At 60.4% G+C, this 15555-nt stretch overlaps 1 protein-coding gene across 8 annotated transcripts in view; it reads left to right on the top strand.

The window, feature by feature from the left end:
- LOC129405627 (collagen alpha-1(XIII) chain-like) overlaps positions 1-15053 on the top strand; it is a 75418-nt gene extending 60365 nt beyond the window's left edge. For 3 of the 8 annotated variants that reach the window (XM_055142288.1, XM_055142291.1, XM_055142292.1), the window contains 7 exons: positions 262-297; positions 2653-2706; positions 3518-3571; positions 4704-4739; positions 9175-9261; positions 12969-13007; positions 14623-15053. In XM_055142288.1, coding sequence (XP_054998263.1) covers positions 262-297; positions 2653-2706; positions 3518-3571; positions 4704-4739; positions 9175-9261; positions 12969-13007; positions 14623-14625 — 309 coding nt within the window. In that variant the 3' untranslated portion in view covers positions 14626-15053. Of the gene's footprint in view, positions 1-261; positions 298-2652; positions 2707-3517; positions 3572-4703; positions 4740-9174; positions 9262-10005; positions 10084-12968; positions 13008-14622 lie in introns of all 8 variants that reach the window. The other 5 variants (XM_055142289.1, XM_055142290.1, XM_055142293.1 and 2 more) reach the window with 5 other exon arrangements.
- Positions 15054-15555: the final 502 nt, after the last annotated feature.

Here is a 15555-nt window from a genome sequence, read left to right on the forward strand (position 1 = left end):
ACCTCCTCCCAGCGCTCTGTGGGGACGGGCGCAGGGCAGGGAGGAGCAGGGCAGCCCTCCCCACTGCAGGCAGCATCTCCATGCTTCTGTTGGTCTCCATGTGGACGCGTCATCTGTCCCCCCACCCCCCCGTGTCGAGCACCAGCGTGTGTGTGTCTGTCCGGAGCCACCGCTTTACTCACCTCTCCCCTCCCCGCTCCCTTTCTCTCCCTCCCATTTCCCCCTTCCCCTTCTTTCGGCCCAACTGTTCCCTTCGTCCAGGGAGCTTCAGGTTTGGACGGCAGGCCTGGGCCACCGGTGAGTGTCACTCATGACCCCTGACCCCTCCCCCACCCACCCCCGCCCGCCCCCGCCCCCAGCCTGTGGTCCTTCTCGTCTGTCCCTGTGGCCTTGTTTTCCCGAGGAGTCGTGCCTGCTTTCTCCCACCACCCTCTCCCGCTGTACCCAGGTGGCTGCAGGTCACCTGCTGCAGGACCCAGCCAGGTCCTCCCTCTGAACCTCCAGGTCGGGAGACGTGGGGTGGGAGGCTGAGCTGAGTCTGAGAACCCAGGCCTGGGGAGGGGGGGCACCCTGCTCCTCCTGCCAACCCCCCTGTGTCTGTGTGCTCCCCGCCGCGTGTCTCCATGCTGTGAGCTATCTCTGCTGCCTGCCAGGGCTGCCTCCTCCGGGGGGAGCTCCAGTCTGCAGTGGGAGGGAGGGAGGGAGGGAGGCCGCACCGGAGGGCAGGGCAGAACTGGTCCTCAGGGGCGTCCGTGGGCCTGTAACGACCATGCCTCTTACTTCCGGTCACCCCATGGCAAACCGGCCGGGGCCTTGCTGCAGTAGAAACAAGATCCGCCGGCTGCTCTGAGTCTGGAGAGCAGGCCTTCTCCGGGTCTCTCTAGGAAGCACCTCGGCCCGACTTGGGACAAACCAGGACCACATCTCAGAAACGGCCTCTCCCCGCTACACCCAGAGCACCCAGCAGACCCAGGGCCAGTTGCCTCCCCACAATGCTCAGATCACTGACCTTCATAGCAGTTGGGCAGGGAAAAGACAACCCGGGCTTCCAGCTAGGGAAGGAAGGGGTCAAGCTTTCACTCTTTGCAGAGGCTTTAACACTAGACTCGGAAAAGCCTGGAGACTCTTCAAGCCACTGACCTCCAAGGGACCAGAGGCTGGACGCCCCGCAAGGGAGCGTCCACGTGCTTCGTGGGCCTGCCCCTGGCAGTGCTCAAGTCCCAGCTCTGCCCTGCAGGACAGGGTCAGAGCGAGCGTCTCCTCCTCGGATAAGGCTCGGGCGAGTGGGCCGGAGTGACTCTGGGTGGGGGGGACGGAAGCTGAGTGTGTGGGGCGCGGCCCACTGATGCGAGTCTTCCCTGAGGATCTGAGCGGAGCTGGAGGCCGTGGGGCTCAAGGGGACGCCCACAGACGCCTGGAGCTTAGCTAGTGGGGGCCCGAGAGCCAACCCCTCAGCATTTCAGCCCGTTCCTGCCTGTCTGCCTGAGGAAGAAGGGGATGCCGAGCCCGGACCCCCGTCTCCACGGTCCCTCCGTTTGGGTTTCACACTTGGCTCACACACTCCCGTTTGCCGTCTCTGCTGTGGCTTTTCTCCTCCAGCCCCTGCATCCCTGCCGCCCCTGCACCTCCGCCCAAGTCATGCTCCCCCAGGCCTCCCGTCCCGTCGTGTTCCGTGCCCAGGCACTAACTCTGCTCAAACAAACATTGTCAGGAATTTAAAGGGGGAGAGGGGAGGAATGAGCCCCCCAGGCCCCTGTCCCGCCCGCGAGTGCCCACCTGCGTGCATGGCCACCCCCGTGTCAGGGGGCGAATGGAGGGCGTGTGTTCACCTGCTGATGCAGAGGCAGAGGACCCAGGTCCTGCAGACAGGCCTTGAAGCCCCCGGGGGCCCTGGGACATCCGCTCTGACCCACATCCCCCCTGCAGTTCCCACATCGCTCACGTGGGGTGTCCCTGCTCGCCTCCTGCTCCCCTCCTCCTGCTGACCACGTGCTCTCGCTCTCTCTTCGCATAGTGTATGGTACGGGCCTCGCCCACCTCTCACAGCCACTCCCTACCCCCGGCACGGGCCACTGCCCCCTGGCACCCGCCCAACGTGGTTTGCAGAGCGATGGAGGCTCAGGAATGAAGAGAGGGATTGGGGGTCTTTCATGCACCCGTGTCAGCCACACAGACCCCATGGGGCCCCGACCCCCTCCAGGCCAGAGTCAGGCAGCCCCAGACCTGCAAATCCCTCTCAGTGCAGCAGGGATGGGGAGGGCCGGGGGTGGGGACCGCAGCTGAATGACCCTCCATGCCTGCCTGTGTGCTGTGCCCGCCTCGGTCTGTGGCATGAAGACCCCCCCCTCGCTGCATGTGGAGCTGAGAGCGCCCGGGGTGCAGCCCCCGGACACCCCCCGCCCCGGGATGGTATCAACTCCTCCTGTTTTCAGCCTTGGCAAGCTTGGCTGGGAAGTCAGAGGGTTTCCTTCCTCGAATCTGGCCCCCGAGCCCAAACAGCTCCTCTCCGACCGAAGGGCCAGTTGGATGACGGCCCTCAGCGAGCCTGGCCAACCCTGAAAACTGTGCCTCTGGGCTTGGCTCTACCAGGCGGGGCTCCCAGGGCCCCCCGGGCCAGCACCATCACCTCTGCTCTCCTTCACCCCCACCCAGGGTACTCCGGGACCAACTGGAGTTCCAGGCCCAGTGGGACCAAAGGGAGAGAGGGTGAGTGCCCAGCGACCCCCAGAGGGAAGAGCCGGTCCAGCATGGGCTGACCCCCGTGCAGAATCCCCCCGTTAGCCTCGGCCTTCCCGTCCATTCCTCCTAACGCCACCAGCACCCCTATCTTCCATCAGTCCCGGGATCCTCCCGACATCCTGAATGGGAGCCAGGCAGATGTGGGCCCCGGGACAGTAGGGAGGGACAGAGACCCCAAGAGTGTCCCCCACTCCGCTCTGGGCCCCAGTACCAACACCAGCTGAGTCTGGCAAATCCCGTGGGACCGCATGCTCGGGAGCCCCTGAACTTTGTATGCTTTGGGGTGGGCGCAGAGAGCCAAGTGCAGGTGTCAGGAAAGGCAGGGGGACAGTGCCAAGTCATCGGGGGTTTTGTTCACAGCAGCGAGGATGAGCCCCCATGAGGGTGCCGGGTGCCGGCTCCTCCCAGCTGCCCTGGTGCCCCCCGCTCCTCCTTGGGGCCAGCAAGTGGGCCTGGCAGAGTCCCCCCGAGATGCTCCATCCCTCAGCTCTGGGAGACACAGTAGCGGGTGGGGAAGACAGCAAGGGCCAAGGGCAGAGGCTTCCCTGAGACGTCCAGGCTCCGGGGGAGGGGTGGTCACTCTGCGGCTGCCCAGAACCCGGCCCCTCCCTTCCCTGCCCCTCTCCCTGGGGTCTCCCTGCTCCTGTCAGTGGCAGTCCTGGGCCGCCAGAGCCCCTGCATATCTCAGCCCAGCCAGGCCCCCTTCAGGGACCCGGGAGGACACAGTGCGGTGGTCTGTCACCACTCAGGGGAGGCTCATGACTTCCTTCTCCCACAGGGCAGCAAAGGTGACCCTGGGATGACAGGACCAATGGGAGCAGCCGGGCTTCCTGTGAGTTTCCTGGGTACCCGGGTCTCTCCCTCCACTCGGCCCACTCCCCCACCCCCAGACCCTGCGGCAGGAACTCGGGGCCCCGTGGGAATCCCCAAAAGCCAAGGGGCCTACAGACTCCGACCCACTGCTGGCAGTGCACAAGGCAAAGTCAATACACACGGCCCCTGGGTGGGAGGGAGTCTAGGTCCTCAGCCCGGGGACCGTCCAGAGCAGTGAATGTCTCACGTCCGAATGTGCCAGAGGTCTGACCCTCCGGCAGGGGCCGCCTCACATCCAGGATTCCGGTGTGGCCACCAGCATCCCACTGCCCCCTCATTCAAGACCAACAGAGCCTGGGGTGGGACTCAGCAGTAAAAGCGCATGCCCCACGGGTGGGAGGCGTGGGCTTCAGCCCCCAGCACCAAGTGGATCCCTGAACACCGTCAGGGTTGGGCTCCAAGACAATTCGAAAGGTTTTATTCAATCTGCTGTGAGCTGGAGAGACAATACAGAGGTTTAGACGCTGGCCTTGCTTGCAGCCAACACCGGTTCCACCCCTGACATTGCAAGGTGCTCTGACCCCCTGCCGGAATGATCCCAGAGCAGGCAGTAAACCCTGAGCACCGCCGGGTTTGCTGTGAACCCAAACCAAAACCATTTCTTTGGTCCCCCCTGAGAGAACCACGATTGTGGTTTCCCGACAACAGCTTGGTGATCCTCCCGTGCCCGGACAGCTTGGCTCTGGCTAAGTGACCCCCCCTGGTCTCTGCCTGCGCTGGTGGCACTGGGGACAATCCCCAGAGTGACTTCCTCTGGGAGGGAGTGTGTGAGGCTGCTCCCAGGGCCTGGGAGGAGAGCAGGGGGGCAGGGGGGAGCACCTCAGAATCCTTCTCCCAGGAGGGAGCTGGGAGGGGCTGGTCCTGCACCAGCGGGAAAACCTGAACTGGCCCCGTCAGCCTGGCCCAGGACTCTCCTTTGCTTCTAGGTCGAGTTCCCTGAGCAGTTTTCGCCTTTGCTCCTTCCCAGCCAAGGCTATCTTGGAAGAATCAGACCTCAGACAGAGCCTTGGGGCCCTGGAGGAAGCACCGCCCCGCCCCCCCATCCCCAGGTCTTATCCTGAACTCGTTTTTGTCCCTCTGATTTATTGCAGGGTTTACACGGACCACCTGGGGACAAAGGAAACCGGGTGAGTCTGAGCCATGTGCCTCAGCTCTCTCATCACTAATGTCTTCCCGATGTGGTGGAATGATCAATTAGAGATCCCTGACCTCACTGGTGCCTGCAGTTTTTCCTGCTAAATCATCCTCAATTAAAAGTCCTTGTAGTCTTGGAACTTAATCCATGGCCGGCAGGAGCCTGGGGCCTAATCCTGAAATTGAAGCACGACTTTTTCTGAATGGTCAGGAGGCTCCAAATCCCACCATGGCCAGTGAATTAGCCTTGGCAGCCAGACACTGCATCCCTGGTCGGCTCACCCCCAACCCCTTAAGGGATGCTTTTCAACCCATCACCCCCTGGTCCTGACCCCCGGAAACTTAGCCTCACCGGGCATCTCAAGCTCCCGGTGACAGAGAATGAATGCCAGTGGCCAGGATAAGTAGACAGCAGTGAGAAGCTCTTTAAAAAGAGTCTCCTGCCATGATTTCTCTCGAGAGGAGGCAGGACTTGGAAATAAATTATGTCTGCTCAGGTCTCTTGTTCTGCCTTGATTTCTGCATCTGTACAAGGACACCATTCTCAAAGGGCTGTACCCACGCGATGCTATGTGAAACGGACCACGGCAGTGAGCCACGCGGGAATCACTGAACTATAGCTGACCAAGGGGTGATGTTTGGGTTTCTTTCTGGAATGAGTCCTCAGAGGGCAATGCATTCCAAGAACATCTTCTGAGGCACGAGGGTTAAAGGCTTAGCATAGGAAAGGAAGTGTGGTGGGAAAATGGAGAATCAAGACCCAAATCGATAATGAAAGGTTCTGACTTGTCAGAGCGAAGGTAGAGTTTTTAGAACCCAGGTCTTCACGCTCACCTTCGAACCCCAGTTGGCCAAGCTCATGCATAGAAATGTGTGCTTGTGGGTCAGAGAGACAGCACTGCAGGTTAAGGCATTTGCCTTGCACTCAACTGACCCGAGTTTGATCCCCAGAACTCCGTATGGTCCCCCAAGCACCACCAGGAGTGATCCCCGAGCACAGAGCCTGAGCATTGCCAGGTGTGGCCCAGAAATGAAACAGGAGAGAAAGAAAGAGAGAGAGAGAGAGAGAGAGAGAGAGAGAGAGAGAGAGAGAGAGAGAGAGAGAGAGAGAGAGAGAGAGAGAGAGAGAAAGGAAGGAAGGAAGGAAGGAAGGAAGGAAGGAAGGAAGGAAGGAAGGAAGGAAGAGAGAAGAAATAAGCGTGCTTGTATAGAGTAACACCTTCCTAGTCCATGGAAGATGTATTTATTGAGCTTTTCTGTGTCCCTGAATTCTCCCTGGCCCTGCTCCGAGCTATCCCATTCATCCTGCACAGTCTAGAAACGGGCTGCCCTGCAGACTGCCCGTGGGAGTACGCTGTAGTGAGAGAAGACCTGCTCCCAGGAACTCTGCCTGCCAGGGTGGGCAGGAAAGCCCACCGTCCCTTCTGTGGCATTCTGAGCCACTCGCAGATGTGATCATTCCACCTCTGGCAGCCTCCTAACCTCCCTCCCTGTGTGTTTCTGATTCTCTGCGCTGTGTTCGGTCCCTAGCATGGAGCCCTGTTCCCTAAGACCCTCTCAGTTGGCTTGCGGCACTGAGGCGGGCACAGGCCGTGTTCCCGACACTGCACTGCTCCCGAGGCACACGCAGGGCAGGCACCGCCCTTGGCCCGGGTGGAGGAGATGTGGGGGCAGAGCTTCTCCTGCTGAAGGTACAGAGAGCACTCACGAGCCCGTGGGGCCCGGGGTAGGTGGGAAAATATTTCTTCTCCACTTCCTCTGTGTAAGTTTTTACACGGCTCTCCTGGCTGGCAGAAGTTAGCGAGACGATGCCAGTGCAGGAAACAGTCCGCTGTGGGACCCTTATTTGGGGAGCATCATAATGCTCGTTGCACTGACTTTCTGCAAGGAGTAGGTTTCTGAGTTAAGAAACAGCTCGTGCGTGGGCCAGAGCAACAGTACAGGGGCGAAGGTGCGTGCCTTGCATGCAGCCAACTCTAGTTCAATCTCTTATACCATGTGCGGGCGCCAAGCCCCACCAGGAGTGATCTCAGAGCACAAACCCAGGAGTCAGCCCTGAGCACTGCTGGGGTGACCCAGCCCTATCCCCAACAAGAAGCAGCCACTTGTCTTACTCTCTCGGGACATCAGAACATCAGGGGAGAATGTGCCCCCGTCTCGACACCCCCGAGAACTTGTTCTCCCAGAGCGGGGTGGCTGGAACCCCAGAAGAGAGGGATTTTGGTCGAGTGACAGGGCCAGGGGTGGAGGTGAGGCCAGAGGTATACAAAGCCTGCCCCCTGCCCCCTACCACACCACATATGGGGTGGGGGACTCCTTCCCATGTCGGGCCCAAGGGGACCTGTCAGAGGCCTGCACTCTCCTGTGCTCTGTTCCCCGGACCCCAGACCCACCTAGCACAGAAGTGCTTTTCTAGATCCCACTAGGGGTAGGGTGACCTCCCTCTCCCCTGTCATGGCGGGGAGGAAGCCCCCCTTTGTGTTGGTCCAGATCCAAGGTGGTGGCAGGATTCTGCTAAGGGCACACACGTAGGAGGGGAAAGAAGTATCCGGCCTCGTCACCAAGGCCACCTCCTTTCCCTCTCCGCATTTTTGTGCACTGCGCCTAGAAGTTTCTAGAATGAAGGATTTCTTCCAGAGCCCCAGGGTAGGGAGGATTTAGTCTTTTGGGCCTCAGGAAAATGAATGCTGCCGTGCAGCTGTGTGTGTGTGCCAGCCAACTGTTGGTCAAGCATGCGGGGCCGGAGGCGGGGGGACGGAGATCGTGCATGGGCATGCATGTGACAGCACTGTTCCCGGTGGGATGGGGTGGGGGGTGCATGCATGCATGCGTGCATCTATCCACACGGCTCCCAAGGCCCCTTCGCCTCCTCTCCCCCTCTCCCTCTTACTGTCTCTCCAGGCCTAGGCCTGTCTCCTCCTTCCTCGACTCCGTCAGCACCCCGCCCCCAAATGTGACCGCCCCACCATCATGATGCCACCTCCCTCGGCCCTGCCCACCTGCTCCCCAGCCCAGATCTACTTCCTCTTGTCCCCCCTCCACGCCCTGGGCCTCCGGGAGAGAGCTCTGCCGCTCAGCCTCTCCTGTCCCCCGCCTCTTGGCGCCCCCCCTCCTCCCTGTGGCTTTTTGGGCTTGGAGGCAGAGTGGCTATGGCTCAGGCTACTACTGCGATGTCTCCATGGACCTCCCATGTGAAGCCATGTCCTGCACCCTCAGAACTGCCCCCCCCAGGTCAGTTGTCCCTCTGAAGGTGAGGGCCGTGGCCACCACCAGCCCTGAACCACTAACCCAGAGGGACCCAGAGCCCCCTTTGAACCTAGGAGTACGTGCTGCCTCTTGCACTGCCTGACCCAAGAGGGTCCTGGGGGTGGGGTGCAGGGGGGTGGCAGTGGCAGCTATCCTGGGCCTCCTCCAAGCAGGCTGCTGGCCGCCATGCTCATCCCCTACTTGGGGCCGATTCGTGGCACCATGCTCGTGTGTGGCCACAGCACTGCCAGGCCCTGTCCCGTGTCCTCTGACACGCACAGGCAGGCCAGGCCAAGGAACAGGCAGAACCTCCTGGGAGCTCCTGCAAGGTTCTCCTGCCAGCATTCCAGGCCCGGGCCCTGGGTGACACCAAGAGTCCCCACGCTATGGACCCTAGAGAACAGTTTCCATGAAGGGCCACCCTGGAAAAGCCAACCCCAGCCCGTTCCCCAGACGCCCCCACAGCCCCGGAGTAGAGGGAGGCGAGGGACCAGGATGGAGCCGACCCCCACAGGAGGAGCCAGGGCTGCCTTGCCGAGAACCAGCGACCACCCGGGACCACACATGTGCAGACACACATAGGCACATGCACACAAGTGCCTGGGCCTGTGCCACTGGCACACACACAGTATAGGGGCACGTGTCGTCCCCACACTCATGTACGCGCAGTCCCTCGAACTCAAAACTAGACTTGACTCCTGGAATAGCAAGGGGCGAGGGGTGGCTGGGACAAAAGTCACTAGCAGCCACTTCTTGAATGAGTGCGCTCCAAGAGAAGGAAGGGCCCCCCCCTTCCCCCAGACAGATGTCTCAGGACGTGGCGTCAGCAAGCCAGCCGCCCCTGCCTCCCTGCCAAGTGCTCTCTCTCTCTCTCTCTCTGCTCTGTCCTAGCCTTTCTCTCTCCCTCCCTCTCTCCTTCTGTCTTTCTCACCCCATCCCCCCCCTCTCTCTCTCTCTCTTTCTCTCTCTCTCCCAGCCTCCTTGCTCTTACCCCCTGCCCCAGCCACCTTGTCAGGGTCCTGGCCGGGAGCGGGTCAGTACTGACCCCTAACCCTGTCCTATGGGATAGAATTAACCACAACCACTGTTTATTCCATTTCTTTCTGCCTCTAACTCGAATGTGGGACTCATCCCCAAGTGTTGATGTTGTTGTGTTTTCTTGGACTAAATCATTATTTACAGGGGGAGCGGGGAAAGAAAGGATCTCGAGGGGCTAAAGGGGATAAGGGAGACCAAGGCGCACCCGGATTAGATGCCCCCTGCCCGTTGGTATGTTGGCATTTATCACTTGCTTCGTTTGGGGTTTATTTCCTGGGGGGAGGGGGATGGCGTGTCCGAAACCAAGAAGGCAAACAGAGGCGGGTGAGACCCAGGGGTCAATGCTGCCCCCCAGGCCCTCGAGTGGGCACTACCAAGAGCACAGTCTCGGGCACTTCTGCCCCTTCCTCTGGGCAGCCTGTCAAGGAGGGAGCGGGGCGGGAAGGGGTTCGGGGCCGGCGTCAGGGCACTCACCCCGCCAGCCTGCTCACCTCACTCTGCCTTCTTGGTTTCGTGTTCGCCCTGTGGACGGCTGCTCAAGCCGCTGAATCCTCCTCACTCGGTCAAGATGCAGGACCCCGGGGGTCAGCGCGTCCTGAGGGTGCCCGGCTTCACAGCAGCGCGGAAAGGCCGCCTGTCGGTTGGCCACTTCCGCCTGCTGCCCGCCTCCAGGACGAACCTACGGGGCTGCACCCCTGGGCGTCGGGGAGCCTTCCCGGGGCAGAGGGCCCAGGGGCCAGGCCTGGAGGGTGTGACACTCGGGGTTCATGACACCTCCTCCAAGAGGGACTCCGTGCGTCCTCCCCAGCCCTGGAGAACCTGGAGCTGGGAGCACGGGAAGCAGCGGGCATTGCCCCCACCCCCGAGCGCCCTCGGAGTCCTGCATCATGGCCGGGTGGGGCTGCGCCTCTCCACTCCCCCGCCGGAGTGGCCAGCCTTGGCCTCAGTAATCATCACGGTTGGTTTTGTGAACAGGGACACCGAGGTTTTAAAGGCGAGAAAGGGGAGCCAGGGCTACCTGGGCTGGACGGACTGGATGCCCCGTGCCCATTGGTATGGCACCTCCCCCCGCCCCGCCTGCACGGCCGACTGACTCGGCTTCCCATGTGTGGTTTGTGCCTGGGGCCCCTCCCTGCTCCTACTCCAGCCACCGCCTCTGCCCCCGCCCTGCTTCACTCCAGAGTGCCCGCTCTGGCCCTTCTCAGGGACCCCTGCCACACCCCTCTTGCATGCTGTGGGTGCCAGGAAGTCCTTTGGCTCCCCACCAAAGCCCAAAGCCTGCACCCCACCCCACATCCAGTGCTGGCCCCTCGACTGCTCCTCTGGAAATGGACAAACCAGGTGCGGGGGGCACCAGGGAAGCCCCTGGATAGGTTCTTAGAACTGCGACTCCCCCTGTCCCACCCATAGCAGCTGGTGGCACGAACACTGGGCACTTGACACGCTTCAGCGAGGTGCCAGGGTCAGCCTCCCCACTCCGCCCTCAGCACCCAGCTCGATTTGGCAGAGGACTTTAGGTGGGGTAACGAGGGGCTCCAGGATGACCTGAAACAGGGGCTTCCCATCTTCCTTCCAGGCCGGGCCTGGGGTAGTGGCGGGTGACACAGCCCAAACTTAGGGACAGGCTCAGGTCTGCAACTGAGACCCCAAAAACTTCACCCTTTGGCCTCATTCCCAAAATCCATCACAACCCCCCCCCCCATTCAGGGCCGGGCTGGAGCTGGTTCACCCCTGGGGGGTCTCAAGGAGTCTGGGGAGGGTGAGAGGGAGGGCTTGGGGAGAGGCCACAGGGAGTGGAGGGGACAGGCACAGGGGACATGGCCCTGAGTGTCCCTGCATACACGAGCCCAGGTGGCCACGGCACAGCCTCTGGCCTCTCCACCCACTGTCCTCCCCACAGAGAGGACGCCCCGCCACGGCAGGGGAGCTGGTGAGGACCCTTCAATTTCCCCAGGAGTGGGGCTAGAGTGAGAGCAAAGCGAGTAGGGCGTTTGCCTTGCACGCGGCCGACCCGGGTTCGAGTACCAGCATCCCATATGGTCCCCTGAGCACCGCCAGGAGTAATTCCTAAGTGCAGAGCCAGGAGTAACCCCTGAGCATCTCCGGGTGTGACCCAAAAAGAAAAAGAAAAGAAAAAAATCTCCCCAGGAGTTCGGAGCTCATGGACCCACATTCATGCCCTAATAGAATGTCCTGCCCCTCGTGTCCCCCAGGTCGTGCCCACTCGTGACCTTAGAACAGGAGAGATAGAAGGAAACTTATAAGGCCATGAGCAGGCAGGAGGGGGCCAGAGGGCCCCCATTCTTTGAGGTCTAGGGCATGCCCAGACCGAGCCGGCTGAGGAGCATACAGCTGCCCCCCCACTCCCACCCTGTACTCCAGCCCTGCACCCCTCCTGGCCTGGCCTGCACCCCAGCATGCTGCCTGCATACACCCTGGAACTTCCTAGCCCCCAATTAACCATCAGCCCGGCCCCAGGCCCCAGTCTCAGCACCTCGGCTCTCAAGCGCAGCCCTGCCTGCTCCTTCCACTGTGCCCACCGCTCCCCCCCCCACTTCCCTGCCACCCTTCCCGTGCCAGTGGGCATGCCGCTGTGATCCCCAGACACGCCTCTCGCTTCTGGAGTTGGGGAGGAGTCCCAAAGGGGCCGGGGGTCGCCCTGGTGCACGGCCTCCCGCCCAGGGAAGAACAGGCTCATCTGAGCCGACCCTCACGCCACGGGCATTCTCTCCAGCACCGCCCCAGCATGCCCTGGTCTGTGGGCTTCCCTGCGGGGGGCCGCTTTGCTCCTGTCTCACAGTGTTGCCCCGCCTCCTGCCATCCTGCCAGAGCGTGGCTGCAGGACGCTGGGCACTATTGCTCTGAGTTGTAGTGAAGCTTTAGTTTAGTCAAACTTTGGGGCTAGGCCAGGAGAGATACCTCAGGGCTCAGCCCTGGCTCCACCCCTGGGAACAGTCTTCCCACCTCTCTTTCCCTGGGGGAGCCTGGAATTCTAGTGTCTGCCTCTACGAACACCGAGGCTGCCCAGAGCCATAGCACAGTGGGCGGACATTTGTCCTGGGCGTGGCCAATATGGGTTCGATGCCCGACATCCCACATGGTCCCCAAGCACCGCCAGAAGTAATTTCTGAGCACAAAGCCAGGAGCAAGCCCTGAGCATTGCTGGGTGTGACCAAAGACAAAAAGAAGATGAGCCAGACTGGTGACCCCATCCCCACCTGTCTTTCAGAGATTCCTAGCTGAGGGCACCAGGGGCTGAGAAAACTCAGCATGTGTCAAGGCTCTGGGAGTGTCTCCCACACAGAGGAGCTGGGGCACACTGCTGACTCCCACCCTATTTGTCCATCTGTCCCCGAACCCGGTGGACCCCGCAGCTGGGACCGAAGTCCTGTTGTCTTGCTGCAGGCACCAGGTCCCGTCACCGTGCCCGGGAACCACCATCCCCTGCGAGTGTCCTGCCCCCCTCGAATGGCTGGGTACTGGGGAGATTTCCTCCTCAATGCAGAGGGAGAGAGAAGAGAAGTGGGGAGCTCAGCGGGGAGCCCCCTCATGACCTGGGTTTGACAGAGGAGAAAACTGAGGCACCTGTAAGCACCTGTAAGCATTCAGCAGGGAGACCATTGGGAGACAGAGAAATAGACAACAGGGACTCGAGCGGCAGCAGGGCAGGTCGGCACCGACCTTGCTCGAGGCTGACCCGGGTTCAATCCCCGGCACGGCATCTGGTCCTCTGAGCCCCATCAGGAGTAATCCCTGAGCGCGGAGCCAGGATTCAGCCCTGTGCACTGCCGCGTGTGGCCCAAACCCCCCAAAAGAAAAGGAGAGATGGACAAGGTGGGCTGGGGAGAGGGCGGCCTGTGAGTCATGCCCACCTGCATGCGCCTGCCTGGGAGGCCTTCACGGAGATTCTGATCCCGCCACCTCCCTTGCTCCCACAGGGCGAAGACGGCTTACCCGTCCAGGGCTGCTGGAACAAGGTAAGCCCGGCGCCGGCCTGCCCTCCTTGGGCACGCTCTCCCCTCTGTGGAGGGAGGTGCCAGCGCCCGCCCCACCCGTGTGGTTTCATGCGGCCACACAGAGACGCCACGTGGTCCGTGGAGACAGACCCTTGCCCCACAGGTTTTAGTCCTGTTGTGCCAGGCCGGGGTTAAACCCAGGGATTCACACTCGCCGTGGACCACTTGCAGTCCGTCCCCATGAGCTGTGCTTCAGGGCTCCTCTAAGCCCACGTCTGATGACGTTCGTCCAACTGCACGAGGCCTGTGCTCTCACGTGGCTTTGGGACCTTCCCGGGGTGGGGCCGGTGCTCTGCTGTTCCCTAAACCCAGCAGTCGGGGTGCCCTGCTCCCACAGGGCCTCATAGCGGGGAGGTTCCTTCATGACACCTGTTGTGGCAGCGCTGAGGTCAGCCTGCCCAGCCGGGCTCCCGAGCACAGGGCAACCTCGCTGAGCCTAAGGGTCCCTGCTGCTTGCTAACCCCGAAGCCCAGGCTGGCCCCTGGGAAAGGTGGCAGCTCTCACCCGGGCACCATGCCCCAGGGAGCTAGTACATCCTCCCACAAGGGCTTGAGAGCCCACCCTGTGCTTATAACAGATCCCCCCTGTCCCGATGATGGCAGGACTGGGCTTAAATTGAGGTGAATAGGGGCTGGAGTGATAGCGCCGTGATTAAGGCACTTGCCTTGCACGCGGCAGACCCGGGATCGGTCCCTGGCATCCCACATGGTCCCCTGAGCTTGCCAGGAGTGAGTCCTGAGTGCAGAGCCAGTAGTAACCCCGAGCATGGCCGGGGGTGGCCCATAAACAACAAAATAAGGCCCCTTATTTTGGCCCCTTTATGTGAATAAAGGCCCCTCTGTAGATTGCCCACAATCTCATTCGTTCACAGAATTGGGGCAGCAGCAGCAAACCCACCAAAACGCTAACCCTTAGGCTGGGCTGGGCCAGAGTCTCACCTTAGGCGGGTGAGACTCTGGGTTCTCCCCGGGGCAGTGGAGAAACAGGCATCACCAAACACTCTCCGTAAATCCAGCGCCCACAAACACCCCCAGAGCCAGAGGAAGGAAAAGTAGGACGTGCAGGTTGGGTGAGCCTGTCCCTCCATCCATGTCTCCTCCTGCAGAGACCCCTGGACCTGGATTAACCAGGGAAGGTCTGGGGAACAGCCTTTAGGGTCACTGCTGATGCTTAGGGGGACAGTGTTTGGACCTGGCGAAGGGGGGGGGGGCAGCCCCATCTCTGTCCAGCGCTTCAGTGTTCTCGGAGAAGCAAGGAGAGTCTCCCGCTAATGGTCCCTTCTGCAAAAGCCCGGCAAAACCCAGGATTCAGCAGAGGCACTGCGGCAGGCAGCGTGGAGAGAAAGTGCCCCCTGGTGGCTGAGAATGGGAGTTCCTGACCTGCCAGTCCCCCAGCCTGGGGACACCTAATGTGGGGGCAGGGGTTCCCTGCCTTCAAGAGCGTAGGTGCCTGTAGGTTCCCCTCCTTAGTTCCCATCCGAGTCAGGGTGGGATAAGCTCCTTCGGGCCACCCCCCACACACACACACACACCAGCATCACATACACTAACTCTGTTGTTTTGTGTTTGTTTTGCAGTGATGCCTCTAACCTGGGATTGGCCTGAGTGTGTGTGTGTACATAGAATATTTATTTTTATACAGTTTTCACTCTCTGAAAATGCCAGAAGGATGATGCATATTACAGATTATTAAAAAACGAAAAGAAAAAAAGAAAGCCTTACATACTTTGTACAGAAAATACCAACCTCCTAACGTTTTTTTATTTGTTTGTTTACAAGACGCATAAGTCCTGGACCCTAATACACTTTTTGTTCGTGAGCATGGCCAGATGTTTGCATGGTATTTGTGCACACTTATTAAGGATGGACGCTTAATAAATTATTGAGTTCTGGTGCCAAAAGGGGGCTCCACCGGCACCGAGGTGCAGGCTGCCTTCCCCCTCAAGTGAATTCACAGAAACGCAGAGGGCCACAGTGATCGGCCAAGCAACGCGTGACTATGGACACTTTAAACTTGTGGACTTTGGTTATTAAAGACAAATTGAAAATGAGTGATCCATACTCCTGACGCATCATTGCATGACACCCATTCCTTCCTGCTGGGGGACCCAAGGCAGAGAGTGGCGTGTGGACACATTTGGTCTGGCAATGAGGAGGGGTCTCGTGTCTCGGACCCCATGTTTCCTGCAGTGAGTGTCTTAAAGTTTGTTTTTGCAGGACATTCCATGTGTTCTCAGGGGGACAGAGGCTTGGAGGTGGGTTTTTTTTTTTCTCGGTTAGACTGCAGGCACTGGCCCCCTCTCTGCCTGCAGATGGCTGTCCACGGCATTAAGAAGTGACCTTCCACACAAAACTAGCTGTGGGAAAGTTTATTGCTTGGGCTGTTCTGATCTGACAGAGACAGCACAGATCTCGGCCACTTGGACAATCTGAAGTTGCTTAAGAAATAAAGTTTTCTACTAAAGGGGTCCCAGTGGACTGACCTGGAACTCTGAGGCTGGTAAGGCACA

Source organism: Sorex araneus, chromosome 6, assembly GCF_027595985.1.
Source record: "Sorex araneus isolate mSorAra2 chromosome 6, mSorAra2.pri, whole genome shotgun sequence".
Classification (NCBI taxonomy): domain Eukaryota; kingdom Metazoa; phylum Chordata; class Mammalia; order Eulipotyphla; family Soricidae; genus Sorex; species Sorex araneus.